The sequence below is a fragment of the Stigmatopora argus genome, chromosome 11, assembly GCF_051989625.1.
Source record: "Stigmatopora argus isolate UIUO_Sarg chromosome 11, RoL_Sarg_1.0, whole genome shotgun sequence".
In the NCBI taxonomy this organism is placed as follows: Eukaryota; Metazoa; Chordata; class Actinopteri; order Syngnathiformes; family Syngnathidae; genus Stigmatopora; species Stigmatopora argus.
In genome coordinates this window covers 3,909,117-3,930,386 of record NC_135397.1, presented here as the reverse complement: position 1 = coordinate 3,930,386, position 21,270 = coordinate 3,909,117, and the positions used below count along the sequence as shown (strand labels likewise).

The 21,270-nt window shown below is 43.9% G+C and overlaps 1 protein-coding gene across 1 annotated transcript in view; it reads right to left on the bottom strand.

The window, feature by feature from the left end:
• The window catches only part of dachc (dachshund c), a 37,544-nt gene that overhangs the window by 13,951 nt on the left and 2,323 nt on the right, over positions 1-21,270 (bottom strand). Inside the window, exons 3-4 of the mRNA XM_077613592.1 lie at positions 12,526-13,432; positions 2,122-2,231 (exon numbers count right to left, since the gene is read on the bottom strand). Coding sequence (XP_077469718.1) covers positions 2,122-2,231; positions 12,526-13,145 — 730 coding nt within the window. The 5' untranslated portion in view covers positions 13,146-13,432. The remainder of the gene's footprint in view (positions 1-2,121; positions 2,232-12,525; positions 13,433-21,270) is intronic.

Genomic DNA, 21,270 nt, shown 5'->3' with positions numbered 1-21,270 from the left:
AGCAGGGGGTTGAGACAGAGCAAAAGGAAAGAGGATCAATAGCAGTTAGATCAATGGCCCCGCTGGAAGATTAAGCTGTGCGGATGTGCAGGAGGTTGTCACTGGAAGACATTTATTCCAGCCGCGCCACTGCACCGGTCATTTAGTTTGGCAGGGAATCAAGACAGACATTCATCTCTCCCCCGTGGAGCGCTCGGGTCAACACGCACCAGTTTAACCACGTCCTATTTAGTGGGAAAAGATCATTTTTTTAATCGAGGTCGTGCGCCAGAATGAGGCAAATGGCGGCCCGCGCTTGCATTTCTCCGGTGAACCTCTGACCGGCGAGGGCGACCATTCAAATTCCTCCTAGTAGAAACGTCTCGCCCTAATGCGGACAAACACGGCGAATTATTAAATCGGCGCAACTGTGCAAACAGCAGTGAGGAAATACAAACAAGGCCGTAAGTCTTAATTTCCTGATCTGGGCTACATCCCAACGTTAGCTGTGTTGTCTTTTCTCTCCTTCTTTCGAGAGAGAGACATTCTGTCCTCGGCCAAAGCGTGGACCACCGCGACAAATGGTCCTTTTTTTTCTTCTCATCTTCTTCGCTGCCCTTTTTCCTCGCCTTACTTTTACCTTTACAAAATGTCAGCGTCTCAGCGGGACGTGGTGTGTTGGCGTGCGCGCCAGAGTAGACACTAAGGAGGAATGGCATCAAAAGATTGCTGCCGCCTTTTTTACGCTCAAATGTCCTCGCCGGTGTGCCCGGCTCAGTCTCTTTTTCCTCTTCCCTCTCATGTAGGCCTGCCTCTAATCAGGAGCGTTGACATTGCTGCCGTGCCCTCTCCTTGAGGTGGAAAAGAGAACTCTCTATTTTTTTTTCCTCCACAGAGAGATGCTCTCGCGCAACAACAACACACACACACACACACCATAATGCAGCTTTGGAAGCAGTGGTTAATAGAAAATCTTTTGAGGAGCCGAATGAAAAGATGGGCTCGCACAGACAAAAAGACAAGGGCAACTTTGAGATCGGTCAGGTGTCAACAATGGCTTTTCTGCCTCTCTTTTGACACACACATTCGGATACACACACACACACAGAAAAAATAACATGGCTCAGAAACAAGCTCAATAATACAGTGTTGCGCTATGACCTTTTACAGGCATTTGACTAATTATGGAGCAATTTTTCATCCGCACACGCGCTTTATATTGGGTTCTTGGTTGAGTTGGAGGTTTTGCTAGATGACTTTTGGGAGGAGGCAGAGGAGCCTCATCATACAATAGTATTAAATATAAAATAAAAGGCTCAGGAGAATGCTTGTCTCACAATATGGCGATACATTTGTTCGGAAATCCTTCTAAAATATTCGATAAGTACTAAGAACGACCAACTAATAACCAGAAAAAAGCACTTTTTAACCTTCTGCTGTAAATTGAAATGAGTTTACAAGTAGCAGATGTCCAATCCATTTGAAGCATTTTTAATATTAGCTTTTCACGTCCAGTTTTTATGATTTCACCGTTCATGCCCTTAAACGTATTCCCTGCCGGTAACATAAATATGACTTTACATGAAGTCTCAAAAAAATCAAATTATGCTTAAACTCTGGAGGAGATAATGAATAGCTCTGGAAAGGAGGTTTAAAGATTACAAAGGAATTTTTTGAACTTTGTAGTTTCACTACAAAAAAAAAATGTCAAGCAATTCTTTATCTGAGGTGTCAGCACTGGGTGTTCAGCTTGTTAATCAGTCACCTTGTTTAGGTCCGCTTTTCCCTCCTACCACTACAAACTTTTCCAGGTTACTTCCTGTTAGTTTTGGGGCATTTCAAGGTTCTACCAACTTATCGACTGCCATTGAAGGCGCGGTTTTGACGAAAGCATCTAATTATGTACGTACAGTATGAATTAGCTACGCGGGCCGGATCGGTCCCCACCTAGCGGTCCACTTCCGGCCCGCGGGCCTTACCTTTAACACCACCGACTAGAGCCGATCTCGGCTGACAAACAAAACTCAAAAGCTCTTAAACGTGAGACACAATGTCTCCGTGCCGCGTGGGGAAGTGACATTTTATAGTCTGTGTCTGCAAGTGAAGGCATATTTTGTGTACATGGTGGTGCTGGGTGGTCACCTGCGGGGGGCATGATCCCGGCGTGCATCAGACCGCCGTGGGACAGCATGTGGTGAGCGGCGCCCTCAGTCACCGTCTGCAGCCTCTTGGGCGGTCGGCCTGGCCGTGAACTGCGAAGTACAACATCGGTTATGAGCCACTTTACTGCTTTTTGCTCTCTTTTCAGTCACGCTGAGACGTCAGATGGGTGGCCCACCTGCACAAAAACTGCCCTTTTACCGCCATAAAACCCCAAAAAAGGATGCAGGGAGTGAAAATCAAGTGGAGTGTTTTCCTGGAAGGCTGAAGCACGGCAAATCTTCCCTCACACCCCCGTAAATACAAGCAAAGTAAACAAAAAATGGAGCTTCCCCCGATGGCCTCGATAAAGCGCCTCATTCCAGTTCAGCTTACTCGTTCATATTATTAAATGTATACGCCTTCTAGTCTGGCTTTGGCTATTTGTTGCTTTTTCACCCTGCCGGTTTTGCCGTACCTCAAGCAGACTCGCACTGGGCCAATTGTCTTGTAGACCAGTGAAGCACGGTCTTCCCAGTACATCCATTGTCCCCCACTGACCCGCAATCAAGCGTTCTCAAAGCACGTTTACGCTTGTCATCACTTTGTGATGAAGGTGATGACGGCGTGACTATTTTCCCGACGGTGTTTCTTATAAATTGTTCTGCCGTGTATCGAGAAGTGCGTTAGCTGGAAAAGGGCAAATAAACTTTTTGGGGAGAAATCTCATGTAGACCTTCAATGGACTACAAGGTTAGCGTAATAGACTTTCTCGGAACTTTCAATTGTTTGACGGCACAACAGGTGATGGATCCGGGATCATCCACTTCTGCGCTCTTCTGGAAATTGTAATATGCTACTGTCGCTCAATGTAGGTCATGCATATGGAACTTGGAGTGCAAAGTCTATTTTTAGCTGGTCCTGGTTAGTAGAGGACGATACGATAATATTAAGGACTTTCTCATAAAGCCCAAGTTATCGTATATAGCAGGGAATGTACGGCTCACAAGCCATATCTGGTTGTTTTGATGAGCGCATCTGCTCTCGGCCAACTTTGATTTGGTGTTTAGTTTCAATGTAACAAAATGATCACGCATTGCTGTTGATTGGCTTTTTATGGATGGCACATTTTGATCAAAATGGTTGTATTTAAATTAAAACGGTTCCAAAAGTGGGATTCATTTATTTTCTTTCAGAATTTTCCCCATTTTAAACATTAGGAAAATGGTCAGTAATTCGCAAATGCGCCTACAAGAAAATCAATTTAAAAAAAACAGAATCATGATTGCGATTTAATCCATCATTTCGCCATATCGCCCACCCCTAGCCTTGTCTTATAAAAAGCGACCGGACACACGTTACAAAGCGTCCACGCCGTTCCGACAATGCCGACATGTCATATGCCACGCATTGTTGAGTACGGTCTGGCTCGCCCGTTAGTGGAGCGCACTCTTCTGTGCTCTGATTGGGCCGGACATGCTCAATCAATCCTATTTGTGGGTTTGGGGGTGCGCACGAAGGGGTGTCGAGTCGCTGAAAAGCTGTCAGACATCACTTGGGCTCTGACTAAACGGTGTGAATGTCCTGACAGGGGGAATGACACGGGCCACATCAGGCTTAATGACAAGCAGCGCCGCTCATCTCCTCCCATGCTACACACTTCATAACGTCAGCCTGTGGGCGCATGTATGCCCGCCAGGAGGAATATTAACAGACGGAAAGGAAGGAGGAGAAAGAAAGTGTGCAGAGGAGGACGAAAGGTGGAGGGACGGACGGATGGATGGAGGGATGGATGGAGGGATATGTTAAAGGAGGGTCCGAGAGATTAAAAAAAAGAAGAGGGCGATAGACGAGCGGCTTCCTAGCGTGGGGTGTCTTTGAGCAGATTTTAATTAGAATCTAATCCAGCCGTCATTAAGGCCCCATAAACGAAGCTGTCAGTCAGGAGATTAATGGCGCCTCATTTGCATATTGCATATAATTCATCAATTACCCAGCAGAAAGGACCAATCCCCTGTTGACACACCCACTGGCTGCGAGTGGGGGGAGTGTGCATATGTGTGTGTATGTGTGGAAAATCCAAAGATTATGTAGCCACAGAGAGAAAAACAGGTAACTGCAATAGGTGTGTGCGCGCGTTGGCGTGCGCCGGCGTGCGTGTGCGTGCGTGCGTACGTGGGTTTGAGTGAGTGAGCTCAAAGCAATATGTGTGTATATGAAGTGTTCAAAGGTTAATTTGATGAGCCGATGAGCTCCACAGTTCCTGCCCTCGGTTTTAATGAGTTGTTATTATTGTCTCTTATTATGGGCCCAGACCGACTGGGATGTGACAGCTGACATCAGATATCACACACGCACTCCTACACACACATGCACACACACACACACACACACATAGGCACAGACACACGTTTAGGTTTCCACACAGGAGCATTAGGGATTTGGAGAATGTGAGTATTAAGTCTTTTTAGGGGGCAGATGCGTACCGACATGCCGGTTAACTTCCAAGTTGTTCTAGTTTTGAAAAAGTTATTCTGAGAGAAATGATCTGAATTGATTTTTATCTGTCACAGGCTCCCACTCTAACTAGTTGGTGTTGAGATCAATTTACTTGCTTCATATGAAAACGTAAGGAGAACTAAGATATTGCTCAATAATATGTAGCAACCTCTTAATTTGTTAAAACCAGGCATTTCTCACAAACAAAGGGTGGGACTCTGTATTAGTCCCAGATGTCAACTAGTACACAGTTCAGCATGGTTGGTACTCGTACACAAAAATGTCACCCAGAGGCCGAAAAAAAAGGTTATTTGTGAGAGAATATCAATCTTAGCAATGAGTTCAAATGGTGTCCTCTTCCATGGACCTTAAGTCAAACATCAAGGCTATTAAATGAACTTCCGACGGCTTTCCGTGATCTAAACGCATTTGAGCCGAAGCTTCATCAGATCAGGTGACACGACAAAACTTTGAACTTTGAAATCCGAGGCGCGTTTCCCTACGAATGAAAACGTCCAATCATTGTGGCATTCGGCAATTTTTTTCAATCAAGTGACATACTGTGCAGCACAAAAGCAGGATACATATTTTTAGGGGGCTACTTGGAAGCTAAAGCACCTTCAATTGATAACACACACTTCAAATGAAAGGCCAAAAACACCAATGGAGGGAAATAAGAACTCAGCAGTGTGTTTTTTTCTTTTTTACTGCAGCCGCTTCCCTTTCCCTCACAACTGTTTATTTGCACACACTAATTAATGGCCTGCGCACGCCGACGGCTCGGCGCACCTTTACGCCTTCACAAGTGGGACCGAATGGACGAGACGACCCCCTCAGAAAAAAGAAAAAAAAGAAAAGAATCGGAACCTAATTTCGTGTTTAGTCTTCGAGTGTGTTGATACATCAAAGTGACCCGCAGAGGGAGGTCTACGTGTGTGCCGTCGCTGGTGCGAATGTGTGCGATGTGTACGTGTGCGAGGTTGAAGAGCGCCGGGTTCCCTGAGGTAGGATTAATGAAAAAGCCTTTCATGGAAAAGTCATCAAGCTGAGGGGATGGAATGAGAGGGGGGAGGAGGGGGGGCCGAGGGGAGGAGAAAACAGTGCATTGTGTGTATATGCGTGTGTGTTTAAGGTGTGCACAGAGGAGGGGTGTATGGCTTATGACCTCTTTGTCTCAAACTTTAATTAAAATCTCACCCAGACGTCCTCCCTCATGCCAGCGCCGGCCACATGCACACACACACGTGCGCACATTTTTGTTGGGAAAGGCATTACAGTACATTGAGTTTTGCCTTCGAGTGTGTTTGTGTGTGTGTTATACCTGCGTGTTACGTGAAACGCCAAAAATGGCAGCTGGGGCTAAACGCAGGTGGAAGCGAAACGAAACATAACAAAGATGACAGATCAGGCCAAAAACACAGAGGGAGAAATGTCATGAAAGAAAAGGAAGTGTGAGAGTCAAAACAGTGAAACGGCTACAGGCTGACGGGAGGTGCTGATAGCCAACAGCTGCATGTCCAAATACGTGTGTGTGTGTGTGTGTGTGTGTGTGTGTGTGTGTGTGTGTGTTTACACCATTTCCTCTTATAGTGGCCGGAAGGGCTTCTTTAATCAAGTGCAGAAGGGCCAGGTAACGCCTTCCTTTCACATAGAAACTTGGAATCTGGTCGAAAAGACGGAACTAGCACCAACGAGATTTTGTTTAGAATACATTAGCCGAACGTTTACGGCTCCCGTGACCCCCATCTTTTCAATCTGTGTTCATCACGCCGCGTTTGTATTCGCCATCACGGCCGGCTTTGATAAATCATAACTATCGCCATCATCGTAGCCGCCGCCGTGTGACGGGGGAGCGAGTGAGATTCATCGTCGTGGTCGGGCTCTTAAAACAAAGACGGATCGAGAACTGCAAAAAAAATGGTAGATGCACGCTTGTTATTAGGGAGGCCTGAAGAATGATGTCATGAGAAGAGCAGGAAGGACAACACACACACACACACACACACACAGAGACGCAGGACGTTTGATCAGGGCAAAGAATCCGATTTCTGAGACTGATACCGACCGCCTTGCATTCCTCTCCTGCATTCCAGGGTCAAGTCGATGTCAAAGCTTTGTGTGCGAGTGCGAGGGTAGCGCGGATGTCACACTCGGTTTGCTTTGCGGACCACATTAATGTCAACTCCTGTTTATTTTTGTCCCAAAAGTTAACTTACTTGCGGCCATTGACAGCGCTAGATGTCCAATCTATTGTGACTAGGAGGGACGAATGAATGTCACTGAAAGATGAGCCAGCTTAAATCAATAGCACATCATTTTCAATAGCAGGCAATGAGTTTTGCCTCACTTCGTATTTTCATTTTAGGGTACTTGACCACACAACTCACAAACATCTGGATTGCGGTGAAAAAAATGATTTCCAATTTAAACACTCACACAGAGTATGAATGAGCTACAAAGTGCCCGTCAGGCAGAACAACCCCGCGGGCTGGATCAGAACCCGTTGCGGGCCATTTCCGGCCCGCGGGCCGCACATTTACCACCAATTCCATACATACTCATTCCATTACGGCCTGTCGGAGAAGAAGACGTGCAGGTCCCTCATGTCACCCTTTTCATCTCGATACAACATCAAAAGCACACGAGGGTTAAAGTTGAACTAAACACAGCACCCAAAAACACACACACAGACGCAAAGTTCCCAAAGCCCATCCCCACACCCCTTTCCGAGACCCCTCACTCTAATGGAGCACATTTTGACAGTGAGTTATGATATAGCAATGGGGCTCGGCTTTGAAGAGTCCACCTTCAGACATTCGCGTGCACACACACACACACAGACTCACACACAGATACACACAAGTCTAATGGGGTGAAAGGAGCTCATCCTAGCATTTTTCCCCATTTGGATCAGCCAAAATGTCCCCCACAAAGACAAATGTCCCCACAATAAAAGGCTGGATGTCAAGGGTTGAGTCAAACAAAGCCCGAACGACAAGTGTACACACTCACATGGAAACACACGCACATCGGCTTGGCTGGCTTCCCGCACACAGGCACACAAAGAGCGTTTTTTGTTGCACTCTGCAGGCCGCCTCATCTCATTTATCATTTATCATCATAACAGATTCTTCGGTCTCATGTTTATTCTCCACCTGCTTCACATTTGGCTCTCTTATAAATGACCCGCTTCAAAGACACACACACACACACACACGCACACACTGGAAACATGGTTACAAAGTGCTGATTCTGTTTCAGCACCAGTCCATCTGCGGTCAGCCGCTTAAAGGGCCAGTTGCCTAAAAAATTGACAAACTTTCTCACACCACGTCCGTGAACTTACTGAAAGTTGAGCCAGTTCGAATCTACTCAGTAACACCCTCACTTTTTACACCATCTACTTCAGGAAAGAAAGTCTCCAAGTACCGCCATGGTGAGCAACATAAAACCAATAGATTTTATTCCTGGAAAGAATCTTAACTATTTTTGGAAGTATGAATAGTAACCGTGTGGACCGTGAGTAGAATAGTAACTGTGTGCTTATTGAGTAAGAAATAAAAACGACTGTTCTCCACAAACCCTCTATTTTTGGAATAAACAACACAAGTTTAAACTCTCACACTAAAATCCCATGTGGCACATTAACCCATACGACATGATAATGATTTTTCAATATTGGCGACTTAACGGGACTACCAACGACATGTGGTTTGGATGTTTAAATGTCTTGTAGAAATTGAAGATTAAAACTGTATCCGCATGAAAAGACACTCATGCTCATCATTTTCGATGTCTAAGCAACTAAGCAGGACAGTTTTTTAAGGAAAGAATTCAACATTTCCGACTCTTCTATAAGCTGAAATTGGCTGTAAACAACTATGATAGCCTCGACTTAACCGACTACCCCAAAGAGAACAACTCAATATTAACACACCAATGGATATTTGGGCCAAAAACAACACCACAACACAAGGCTATTTTTCATAGGGGTGTGTTCACTTTCCACCGACCGTCTCCATGGGACAGAGGTGACATGAAGGAGAAGAAAAGTTGTGCAATTTGCCCCAACTGGTCCTCCGCTTTAAGTTTCAAGTCATTGTGCGTCTAAAAGTCGAAACCGTGCGTTGTCTATGACACACATGCTCTTTTTTTAATAGTAACAAGAGCTCCAGTTTGTCACATTACACTTCTTTTATGTCCCAGCGTACATAGACAACACACACACACACATACACACACACACAGCTTGACCTAATGTGTGCTTCTAATAGAGAATGAAACTGTTCCTTTGTGCCGGAGAAAGAAAAGGACAGAGGATCGGGTTGCCTCCTACACCGCCATGTTCCCTCGGTGGAACTAATGTCATTTAGCGAGCGAGGCCAAGCAAACACGCATCCGTGACTGTGTGTGTGCGTGCGTGTGTGTTTGTGTCTGTTGTTTCACCTTTACATGAATTATAACTAGGCTTCGGCAGTGTTAAAAGTTGGGTCTTTTTCATGGTTGAGCTACTATTTGTGCTTGTGTGCGCGCGTGTGTGTGTGTATGTGTGTGTACATGCACAGCAGGGGTGAAAGCGAGGGACAAAGATGGATAAACAGGACACTTCCGTGACCGCTCCTTTAAATGCTTTCATTTGAAAGTCTAAAATCAATGTTTACTTGCTCTGTCATTAGTGCTTAAAGAAAGCAGAGCAAGCTGTTGTTTGTCCCAGCATTTTCTGCAAGCACGCCGATTGGACACATAATAAGTGACAGCGTGTCTTAATCAGTAACCCGTAGTGAATGAGAGCTTCTTGGAATGCTTTTTTTTTCTTCTTTTTTTTGGGGCCTTGTTGTTTTTCCTCGCAGATTCACACCACCGCAGCAGGAAGTTGACACAAGAGCACAAATAAGGCTTCACAAAGTCGTTTGAAGACTCGGAACAAGTGATCTCCTCAGATCTCATTAACTTAAGACTGTTAGGGTGTTGTGTGGATAATTGAGACGCGGTGGAGGCTGTGCACTTTTCTGCCGTGCGTAGAACAGCGTTCCCATTAACACCTGACATGGAAGAAATCCCCCAAAGACGCTCTAAGACTGATCTGGATTTTGTCTTGTCTTTTTTTTCTTTTTTTATTTTAGCTGCAGGGTCTCAAGTGTGGGTGGCGAAACCTGAAATGGGAGTTTAAAGTAATTGCTTTGCCTTTAATGCGTATTCCAGTTTGTACTCAACTTACCGAGTCACATTAAATAATGAAATGGGCCGTAACATTAGGTACACTTGCAGACTAATGCGGTTAAAAAGGTTAAAAATTCTCACTGCGTCAAAAGTTCATAAAAGTGCTGATTTCAATATTGATTTAACTACAAGAGGGTCATTGTCTCTGGTAATATGATGTAATGCAGTAAAAAACATTGTAGACTACTTTGTGAAAAACAATCTTAGCACTAATAGATGATCACAATTTGGATTTTGTTACTGTCACGTGAGCAAATAAAAACATTTTCAGCCATTGGTGTAAAAGCCCTCAAATGTAAATACCTTCAAAGACACCCAAGTTCATCTCATCAAACTGTCTCAAAGACCCGATGTCAATCACTAAGCCACACCCCTTATCGAGTTGAGGTGTCTTTGTGGTTATGCCTTAATAAGTTTTCTTCTTTTTTCTGTTTATCCTTTATATTTTCGATTTCTAATCTATATATCATTTATATAATATACATTACATTTAATACAATAATAGAAAATCTTTCCCAGTCACATTGAAAGTGTTAACGACATCAATAATGGACGCAGGTTGGTTACAACTATTCCATGGGACAGAATGTGACATGACGATATTGATATTTTGCCCCGCCCTTAATCAGTAAACGCTTACATCTAATATTTCTGATTGCATTTCAATTAGTTATAAACTAATTGACTGTTGATTTACAGTTGGGCTGATAAAGGTTTTGCAATCCCCCTCCGTGTTGACACGTCCTCATCTGCATTTAGCGGCAGGTGTCAATTGGATCATTCACGTGCTGGGAAGCGAGGATTAACTGCCAAACAATACCAATTCCCCAAACCGGGGGGTTTAATCCACAAACTTCTGCTGGCAAATTTGCGCCGTTATGAGCATGCGGTCGGCGCCGGGAAGCCACAAATCCCGACCAATTTAGCCCCCTTGATCCCGACATCTCTGCGGAATATTGGATGGAGGACCCACAAGTGTTGGTCACCGCTAGAGCGGCGCATAAAAACGCCGCTCATTTGCATAATCTGGTCATTAATACGTAGAATTCATTTAATCATCTTCTCTGTTCCGAGGCTCTGGGCTAAAGAGTGTTGATGTGATAAGACAGTGAGTTATTAAGGGAGGAAGAGACGGAGAGTGAAGGGATCACAGAGTGAGCTTGTCCTGATTTGAGCTGCCGCTTGGGGCCAAATGAAAATTAATTAATTTCTGTGAAGAATCAATTTCTAAGAATGACAGTGTCAGATTTGGCGAGCGTACGCCCGCTTGTGTATATACGTCAAACGCTGCGTGTGTGTCAGAGAGAGCGACAGATCAGAGCCTATGATAGTGCCACAAAGTTTGCTTATGTTTTTTTTTTCTCGGTGAGGATTACTCGAGTCCATTATCTCCGCCATCAGCGCTCTTATCATGCGTTAAAATTATGATTAGCAACAGAGCAAGAAATTAAAAGTGGCAAGTCAAAAAAGCAAAAGTTAACTGGTTCCCCCCGCTTGCAGATGACATATGCTGGGCTATTAGGAGATCAATTTGGCATCAGAAGTAACACTCAATTTGGAATGGACTGTGCTGGGGAAGACGGTGATGATTATGGCACCTATGATTTCATAACCACAGACTAGACTTGACTGACATCCAGGAATCGACATGAGGTTTTCTCTAATGAAATCAGTGATTATTCAAGTGAGACATCATCAGGTTCGCTGCGGCAAATCTTTGAATTAAAATGTTTCCTATCGATGACAACGGCGTACCACAATGGAAGAGAAACCGTCAAATTGCTCTTCCACTAGATGGTGTACAACTAACCTGTTGCTATGAATACCACAGAATAATAGCTTGTGTTCGTCTAGATTGGCCCAGATTTGGCACTCAGGAAATAAATTGCCAGGGGATTGAGAGGAGGATGCGAGAGTACTATATGTCAGTTTACTCTATAGCTCTATGAAAAATGAGCAGAAATGTTGAGATGATCTGGTTTTGCTGTTTAAAAGGCATATTTAAGAAAAATCTATTTTTCCCCGATACTGCAAGTGCAGAATTACTGTATGGGCTTTGCTTCACCACCAATTCACACACCCATAAAAGTGTTGATATGGATATTAGTCTTGGAAACCATAAATACACTAGAAAGTGTTACCTCCAAACATTTGGAAAGACCCAAGTTGTCGCAGTACAAGTATATTTCAAATGCTGAGAAGTTCCCTAAACAAATGTGAATCGGTGAATTTGCAAATGCCAAACTGTGAACATGCAGGGACACATGGTTGTATCATTTACAACATTCATTTGCATAAAATGAAAAATGGTCAATCTGCCCAATTGGTCAACATTGTTATTCTTGGTGTCTTGATTTGTTGGAGGATTGCACAGTATACACTATGTGTTTTGTTTCTATTCGGTGATGTGGTAGTTTAGCAATGGAAACTGAGATCATTGTAAAAAGAAAATAAATTTTCAGAAAATAAGGTTGTTTATCAACATTGCGAATGGGCGGGGGAATGCTGTATTGCAGTAAAGTATGGTGAAAACAGTGATGCATTTACGGTACCTAGGATTTTCCGTAACTGTCTTGACCTGCGGTCATCAGGACAAACAAACAAATATTTATTTCATCCTAAATCCCCCTTCATGGGGTCTCAATAAGGATCACGCCCGCCCCGAACCCCCCCTCGCACCCGGCTTACCTCGCGTTGGTACAGTCGCTGTAGAGCGTTTCGAAGTCCTGCCTGGAGATGAGCTTGCATCGGTTGACGCCGGGCTGAATGGCCCCGAGTCCCCGGAGCACGCGGACCTGCTCCACGTTACACACCACCGGCGTGATGTCCAGTCGCTTCAGTTTGGTGTAGACGGTGTGGAGTCCACCGACCAGGTGCTTGAGGAACACGTCAAAGGCCTGCGGAAGGCAAATCAGCTCCGTGTCTTTGACGGTGAACGACGCCAGCTTGGCTCCCTTCACCTCGACCAGTCGGCACTCGTTGTTCTGCGGGGTGCTCTCCACCGGGGACGGGGTGGCGTACACCGGCTTGTTGGCTCCGCCGGACACGGGGATCAAACCCACTGCGCTCTTCAACTGCGTGCCCCCGTTCGCGAGCAAGAGATCCGCCCGGAAATGGTGGAGGAGCGCCGGCCGCGCCGCCGGAGGAGCAGGGGAGGAGGAGGAAGTCGCCGAAGTGGCCGCAGGTGGCGGCGAGTGAGCTGCCGGGGACGCGGAACTCGCCGCCGGGTGCTGATGATGATGGAGGTGGTGGTGATGGTGGCCGAGCGGAGCCACGGGGAGAAGAGCCGGAGCGACGGGTGTTGCCATGCTGGTGGCTCGGGCGACTTAGAGAACCGGTGGAAGCCAAAGCAAAGCAAAGTGCAAAAGAAAAAAAAGTAAACTTTGAAGTCAACCAAAGTAACTTTGGACGCTTGAATCATTCACGGGAGGCGATGGAGCGAATGTTGAGAGGAAGGGATCGTAAAAAGAGAGCCGATTGGAGGGTGAAAAGAGATCACATACTTGATTGGGAATGGAGGCAGGCTTGTCTCACAAGGAGATGCTCCTGTCACATTATCATAAAGAGGAGGAGTCTGGACATATTCTCTCACACACTGAGGGAGAGAGAGAGGAGGGGAGGAGATGGGGGAGAGAGGGGACAAGGGGGGAGAGTTGGGAGATTAGCCTACAGAAACTTCACATAAGCCTATTTATGAAAGCCTAATACAAATAATTCGGGATGACGAGTCGAACTGTAGCAAGCAAAGCCTTTCTTATTACTGCACAGATTAATACCTTTGAGGCAGCGTCACTCTCATCTCCCTCTAACATTTGGCAAACTTTGCTTTATACTTTAAAAATAGAAGCAAATAGTTATTTTTGAACGCCCACATTCCTTAGGAGACCTTATCTTTAGTGAAAAATACACACAACTTCTTTGTTACAGACGATTAGGAACGCCTGCACGCTGCCCCCAAAAAATTAATTCAATTTCATTTAATTAGATTCAGTTCCCACACTGGGAAATCACAATGTCCAATCACTGGTGAACATCTTTTATGTTACAAAACATCTTGCTCTACCATAACAAATAAAAATGGACCTTCTGGCATTTTGTTGTTCTGCCTGTTACTATGTAGTATGACTGCCATAAATAAAAGAACAGAAAATTCCTTATTTGTAGTCGCTTATTGTTTTTTGTCCCCCACTGAAAATCTCTCACAATACACACCCATGTTGAAATGTGGTTATGGTTTGCATGTACAGCGCTTGTTATACTCACTTTTTCTTATTTTGCACACAAAATGTATACTTTCTATACCAGGGGTGTCAGACTCGGGTTGGTTCGCGGACCGCGTTAACGTCAACCTGATTTCATGTGGGCCGGACCATTTTAGATATAATATTTAGATATTTTTTTTATAAATGGATTAAAAGAACTGGATTAAAATCCCTGAATATTCAGTTTTTTATAGATTTAAAACAATGTTTATTTTAGTTTTTTTTATATATTTTTTTAGATTTTACTAAATGATTTTTGAACTAAAAACACAGAAAAATGGATTAAAAATTACAATTATCGATTTAAAAGGGGGAAAATCAGGAAATTTAATATACATCTATACTCTTCATTTTAATTTGATCTTAAAACAGAAAGTCGGCACTCATGATTTACTTTCCCGGGCCACACAAAATGATGCGGCAGGCTAGATTTGGCCCCCGGGCCGCCACTTTGACACATCTGTTCTATACTAACCCTTTCTTCTCTAAATTGCAAATAGTAATTTACCAACTTCTCAATACTATTTTAGCCACCAAAGTTTGGGATACATCCAACTTTACCAATGAGACAAGTTGCTTTTCCTGTTGAAACATTAAAAATAAAAAAAACATACAACTGAATTCAACTATTCATTAATTATTGCTAAAAACCCACCCTAAAAACCAAAAATGGACTCCCAATGCCCATGTTGAGCAACTCAAAATCCCACTATGGCAGACATGAATGAATTTCAACCCTATTTCCCATTTGAGCTCAAAAGCAATAAAAAGGTGGCAAATAAAGGGGAGTTCAAAGACATCCAAAGCTCGTAATCAGTCAGCAATAACCTTGTCATGACAAATTGACCCTTTTACCTGTTCCTCCGCTCACGCACGCACTTGCACGCACACACATTGGCTGTCATTTACATACGGCGCTGGCAGTCCTTTCAAAGTGGCTTTCACGGAACATTGTGCTGATAATGATCTCGCACATCTCCAGAGACCATCCCGCCATACGACAACTGGGGGGGAGAAGAGGATAAAACTCCTACTGTACTCCCAACGCAAAAGGACTCCAACGTTCTTATTTTTTTTACCTCCCCCCAGCCCTCCCTCCGACGACCCCCTCGCCCCACCCCTCTCCAATAAGCCTTCTTGTGTTTTTTAATTGGCAGAAATTAATCTTTAGGATGTAGATGGTAGATTTACATTCATTAAAAGTCAAGAGAGGAAGCCAGGCTTGATGCTAATCAAATCTGCTTAATTATGCTTAACATGAGTATCTCCAGGGGGAAGTGGGGTGCGTGCGCAGATAGCGAACTCCCAACTTTTTACTTTTTGCCTTTGATAACTCCTGCTGAGTCTGGCCTTTTCTTTGCCAAATAGAAATGTCACGACTCTCGCTCTCCATCTGTAGGAGATGCGCGCCCAGCCATCAGCGCTGATTAGTACATTCCCACCTTAAACGTGACGTTTAACCTCCCGTCGCACCAGCCGACGATCTCATCTATAGGTCAATTGTCGATCGCGCCCGTCGAGCTATCGCGGGTTCACCTTTTATTGCGATTTTTTTTTCCCGTGCCAGCCGTCGGGACGCCCCCGGTGGGGAAATGGCTGCGTCTCACAACAGGAAGGTCACGGGTTTAATTTGCGCAGCAGCTATTGTCGTTAAGATCCCCTCGAATCAAACAATGCGCTGATTAGCGCGCAAATATCGTACGATTTTGAGATTAGCTCGTGTTTTGCTCATTCCCAAATCGCGCAGTGCAGCGTAGTGCTTGTCAAACTGTTCACACAAACTATTTTTTTATTTTTTTAGATTAGATTAGAACTTTATTTAATCCCGTATTCGGGATTTTTTTTGGTTGCAGTAGCAAGACAGACATAAGACACATAAGACATTGTAGACCTAGGTAAAAAAAACTGGAGCCACACACAGGAAGTCCACAAGGTGGGGACCTTCTGCAGACAAATTATGGCTCTCCTGACTGTGGTATGACCAACATCAATCAAAAACATGAGCTGTTATTCCCAAAAAGTATGTTTATAACTGTTAGATTTGAAGTCGGGTTTATTAGATTTAAAAAAGAATGCCCAGGAGGTCCATGGAGTTGGAGAATTGAGAATAAAGTCAGAATTTGGTGGAAAAAATCCAAATGAATAAATATAGACATCAAAAACATATAATAATATAAAGTCAGAATCAGTCAGTAGTTTGTCTTGTGAGACCATATTTGACTCAGTTGTGAATTACAAATCGTATGTTTACATTTTCACCTTCAGTTTATGTCGGCGCAAGTTTTATTTCCAGTTCCACTTAATGACAAAAGTGAACCAAGAGTAAATTGTAATGCCCATTAAAAGAGTTGTTATTCCATATGAGCTTTGTGTTTGACTAGCAACAAGTAGCGGCTTCATTCCAAAAGGTCCCCAAAGACACCTGTGATCGACTCCAGTGCACGCATGACCCTTAATGAGAAGGTGCATTCAAGAAATTGCATGCTGTAATCAGTATTTCGCAAACAGCGTGCTGAAAAGGTCGCATTGTCTTGGAGTGAACTCTACATTACTCCTTCTCATTTTCTAACTATTTATCACTCCTGGGCTAAAAGTTGCCTTGCCAAAATCACATACCCAAATGAAAGAAAATAATAAAAAAAGGTCAAAAGCATAAAACATACACATTTCAAGACAGTAAATTTTCTGTTATTGTGTCCAAAATTACAAAGGTTTTTTAACGTATCACTGAATTCCATTATTGTGCCCCTCCCACTGCCAGTCACCATGGATTGGACGCCTAGTATCGTCAATGGCACACAGCAAGTGAACTTATATGAAGAATAAACTCAACCGGCGGTCGAGTTGTTAGTGCTTGGGCCTCGCAGTTCTGGGGTCGTGGGTTCAATCCCAGGTCAGTCCTTAATGTGAGCATTTTGCATGTTCAGGCTTGTGTGGCTTTTCTCAGGAAAATCCCCAAAACATGAACAGTTGAACACTCTAAATTGCCCCAGGTATGAATGAGAACGCTTGTTCTTTGTCTCTTTGTGCCTCGCGATTGGCCGCCTAGTGCCCGTAGTTAGCGGGAATAGGCTCTAGCACCCCCACGACCCTTTTGGTAATAACCCTTTGAGAAAATGAATGAACAAATAAACTGGTCAGGCTCCCATGAGAAGTAATTTTCAGGAACGCAAAGCGAATTGCCTCGCGCCGCTATTTCAAGCAAACTCCCGTTCCTCTCCAAATTTCTCTTTTGAGCAGAAACGCGAGGATGAAGAACGTGTAGGTGGCTAGAACAGCCCATGAAGTGTAAATACCACTCAATCTGTTCTCATTAGATGGGTAAAACCATACGAACTGCTTCGCCTCTATTAAAAAAGCCCCAGGGTCTTGAATAAGTGCATGTCTGTGTGTGTGTGTGTGCGTTAGTGTGTGTGTGTGTGTGTATGGTATTATCCAAGAGTGAAGGAGGGATAGACAGAATGATGCTTTGGCATTTGTGTCTGCAGAGGGGATGTGAAATGCCAGCACCATCAACGCCGTCTAATTCTCCGATACACACTTTTAATCCTTCCCGGCAGCCACTGTTATGATTCAAATCAACTTGGAGGGAAGGCCGCGTCAGTGCGTGAGTGCGTGCGTGCGCGTTGGCGTTGGCGTGTGCACGCTCTTGAATGAGAGACCATGTCATTGTGTTTTGATATGTGATTAGATGCCTCCATGCTCGTGCGTGTGCGACTTAGGTATGGCGCACACCCATTGCACGCCACCCTATGATAATGCGGATTGATTATGGATATGATAATGAGAGGCCGGCACAGCGTCGCGACCTTCACAAGGTCTAATTGAAACAAGCGTCGGTCCTCCGAAGCACTTATCAAGTCACACGGCACATCATTAATCACCAAGAATACAAGCTGTCACTGTAACACTGACACTCACACACGGCGCGGCGAGCGTTTCCTCTCTTTTTCTCTTTGGCGAACACGCACCTTCTTCGCCTCTCGTCAACACGCGCAAACGAACGCACAATATGAGCTGTCACGGCAATGTGGCTGCTCTCGTCTTCTTGAAAGTGGAGTGGACAGCTCGTCCACCCCCCTGTCTTTATTTCATGGCGGAAAACTTGATGAAAAGCAGTTTGCGCTGGCATTTTAAAAACAAAATGTAGGTTTGGTCAACTATTTGAACAATGAAAGATTTGTTTTCCTCCTTTTTGATTTGGCGTGCCACAGATGTGTCCGTGGGACGCAAAAAAGAAGAGACTTGGACGGATAAAAGAGCTACAGGTATCCATAGATATTTGGATTGATCAGGGGTGTCAGACTCGGGTTGGTTCGCGGGCCGCTTTAATGTCAACTTGATTTCACGTGGGCCGGATTTTAGATATAATATTTAGATTTTTTATATAAATGGATTAGAAGAACTCGATTAAAAACCCTGAATATTCAGTTTTTTTATAGATCTAAAACAATGTTTATTTTAGCTTTTTTATATATTTTTAGATTTTACAAAATGATTTTTGAACTAAAAGCAGAAAAAAATGATTAAAAATTACAATTACTGATTTAAAAGGGGGAAAATCAGGAAATTTAATATACAACTATACTCTTCATTTCAATTTGATCCTAAAACAGAAAGTCAGCACTCATGATTTACTTTCCCGGGCCACACAAAAGGATGCAGCGGGCCAGATTTGGCCCCTGGGCCGCCACTTTGACATAGGTGAGCTAAATGCTTTGATTGGTTATGACACGTCACTTTTTTCCCCGAGCAGCCAAGAGTCAAATCACAAAAAGCTGACCAGCGGCAGCCTGTCATCAGCTCTGGGGTCCTGGGTTCGAATCCAGGTCGGTCCACCTGTGTGGAGTTTGCATGTTCTCCCAGGGCCTATGTGGGTTTTCTCCGGGTACTCCGGTTTCCTCCCACATTCCAAAAACATGCATGCTGGGCTGATTGGACACTCTAAATTGCCCTTAGCTATGATTGGTCATCCGTTTCCTCGTGCCCTGCGATCGGCTGGCCACTGATTCAGGGTGTTCCCCACCTCTGGCACGGAGTCAGCTGGGATAGGCTCCAGCACCCTCCGCAACCTTAATGAGGATAAAGCCATCAATGCCATAATACCAACTATTCCTGCACTTTCTCACCAGCAGTTCCCATAGGTTAGCAGAGAGCCATATGCACCCATCCAAAGAGCCATATGTGGCTCCCGAGCCGTAGATTCCCCACCCCTGGTCTACGCCGTCATTCGCTTTGACGGTCAGATTAAAAAAATCCGACCTACTCGTGAATGGCAGTCAAAGCGTTAAAACTTTGTCATTGTCCATCGGCGGCGCCTTTGCGAGAATGTTCAACAATCCAACAAACGGGCAGCTGTTCACTTTAAACCCAAAGTGAAATTGAATTAGGCCGTGTTGTTTTACTAGGCGCTTTTATAGGAAGACAATTTTACTAGCAAATGTGATTCCGGCAGCTGATTACGGCGGCATATGGTGCCTACCTGTTTAACACAATGCGCTCGCTCAATGCCATCTGAACGCCTCAGTGATCCCCTCCTCAATCAACTAACAAGCCCAATATCATACTCGTCATTACATAGTCCAACACTCCAAATCGTAATCAGATATAAAAAAGAAAAAAAGAAAAGAAAAGCTGCTTTCATTAGCATTGCTGAGGAAACACAAAGCGGGGGTTGCACAGCCAAGGTTGCTAATTGTTATTCAATTAAGTGATTGTGTTAATGAAACCAATTAATAGTTTATAACAAGCAAGCAAATCTATGATTACTCCGCGTCGGAGCCCGAGAAAGCTAATTACAACTGTAAATCAATCAATCTGAGCTTAATCAGCTTGGAAAAGATCCAAAAACAACAAAGTCACGAAAAGACTTTGGAAGTTGTTTTATTTTATTTATTTTTTTGCAGCAGATTTTGATTGCCACGCCATTATCCCATCTAATGGCCGCTAACGATGCCTAAAAGAGTTTATGATCCAATTTCCTCACCGTGAATTTAATTGGGAGCTAAATAGTTTAATATTAAACGTTTAGAACTGTGTCCCGTATTTAATCAAGGGTGGTATATCAGCGCGAGTGGGAACAAGGTCACCCAACTCCTCTGAGGGCAAACACCAGGCACGGAGATTAAGCGGAGCGGGTTTCACACACCGTATGCGAATAAATCCATTACTCACGCCCGTTCGGACTCCGGGGTGTGTTGCGATAGTCTTCTGCTACGTGGAGATATACAGTACACTACACAATTAGAATAAACTAAATAAACATGATATGTTAATTGTATTTTTTGGTATGAGTTATTTTTTTCAATCACATTGTGTACTTTAGGTTGAATGAATAAGCAGAAGTTGAAGTTCAGGAGGTCACGTGTGTAAAAGGTAAGTAATAGGGATATTCCTGATGGGATTATGTGATGGTAAATTGGGCCTAATGATGTCATTTTTCGACGATCGGAATTGGGTAAAAAAAAAAATCGGGTTTTTAAACATTGTTTAAGATGCCATTGATAGTGAAAGACATTAAATCCATTTTGACTGGGAGGTTGGCAGCGATGAGACACCCAGAAAAAATGATTTGAATATACTTTTTCCAGCTCTAAAATGCATTTCCAAAGTGGCGAGATTCTCAGACTCAGGTGACTCTGACTCACATGCGAAAATATGTCATCAGAACACCCCTAGGAAGTAAGTCTTAGCTAGTCTACAGTACTTAGTCAGGTTGAATACTAAATTTCAATTCAAGGCACTTAAGCACACCAGAACAGTGTCCCGTAAATTCCCATTGTTTTTTGTTTTTTTGTTTCCTGTGAGAGATGCATATTGGTCAAGCTATCTGTGTGTATGTAAAAGCCAAGGGCAAAATTTATGAGCTGGCTGACAGGCTGGACCTTTTAGCCTAATATTACCATTTAACGATTATATGATTGACCTTCACATAAAAACATGATGCAGTTAGCAAGCTTGACTGCGCGCTGTTGAACGACATATTTCAAGATCTTACTATCGGTTATAATTTCATTATGACAGCGGACGTTTTACACTCAGCAACATTCAACACAAATAATGTGGGGAGGGGGGTCCATTTTTCAAATATTGCACAAGAAATGCATGGGAAGGCAAATAGTTGCTTTATAAATCTAATCCAAAGCCCCCCAAAAAATCTATTTTAAGAGAT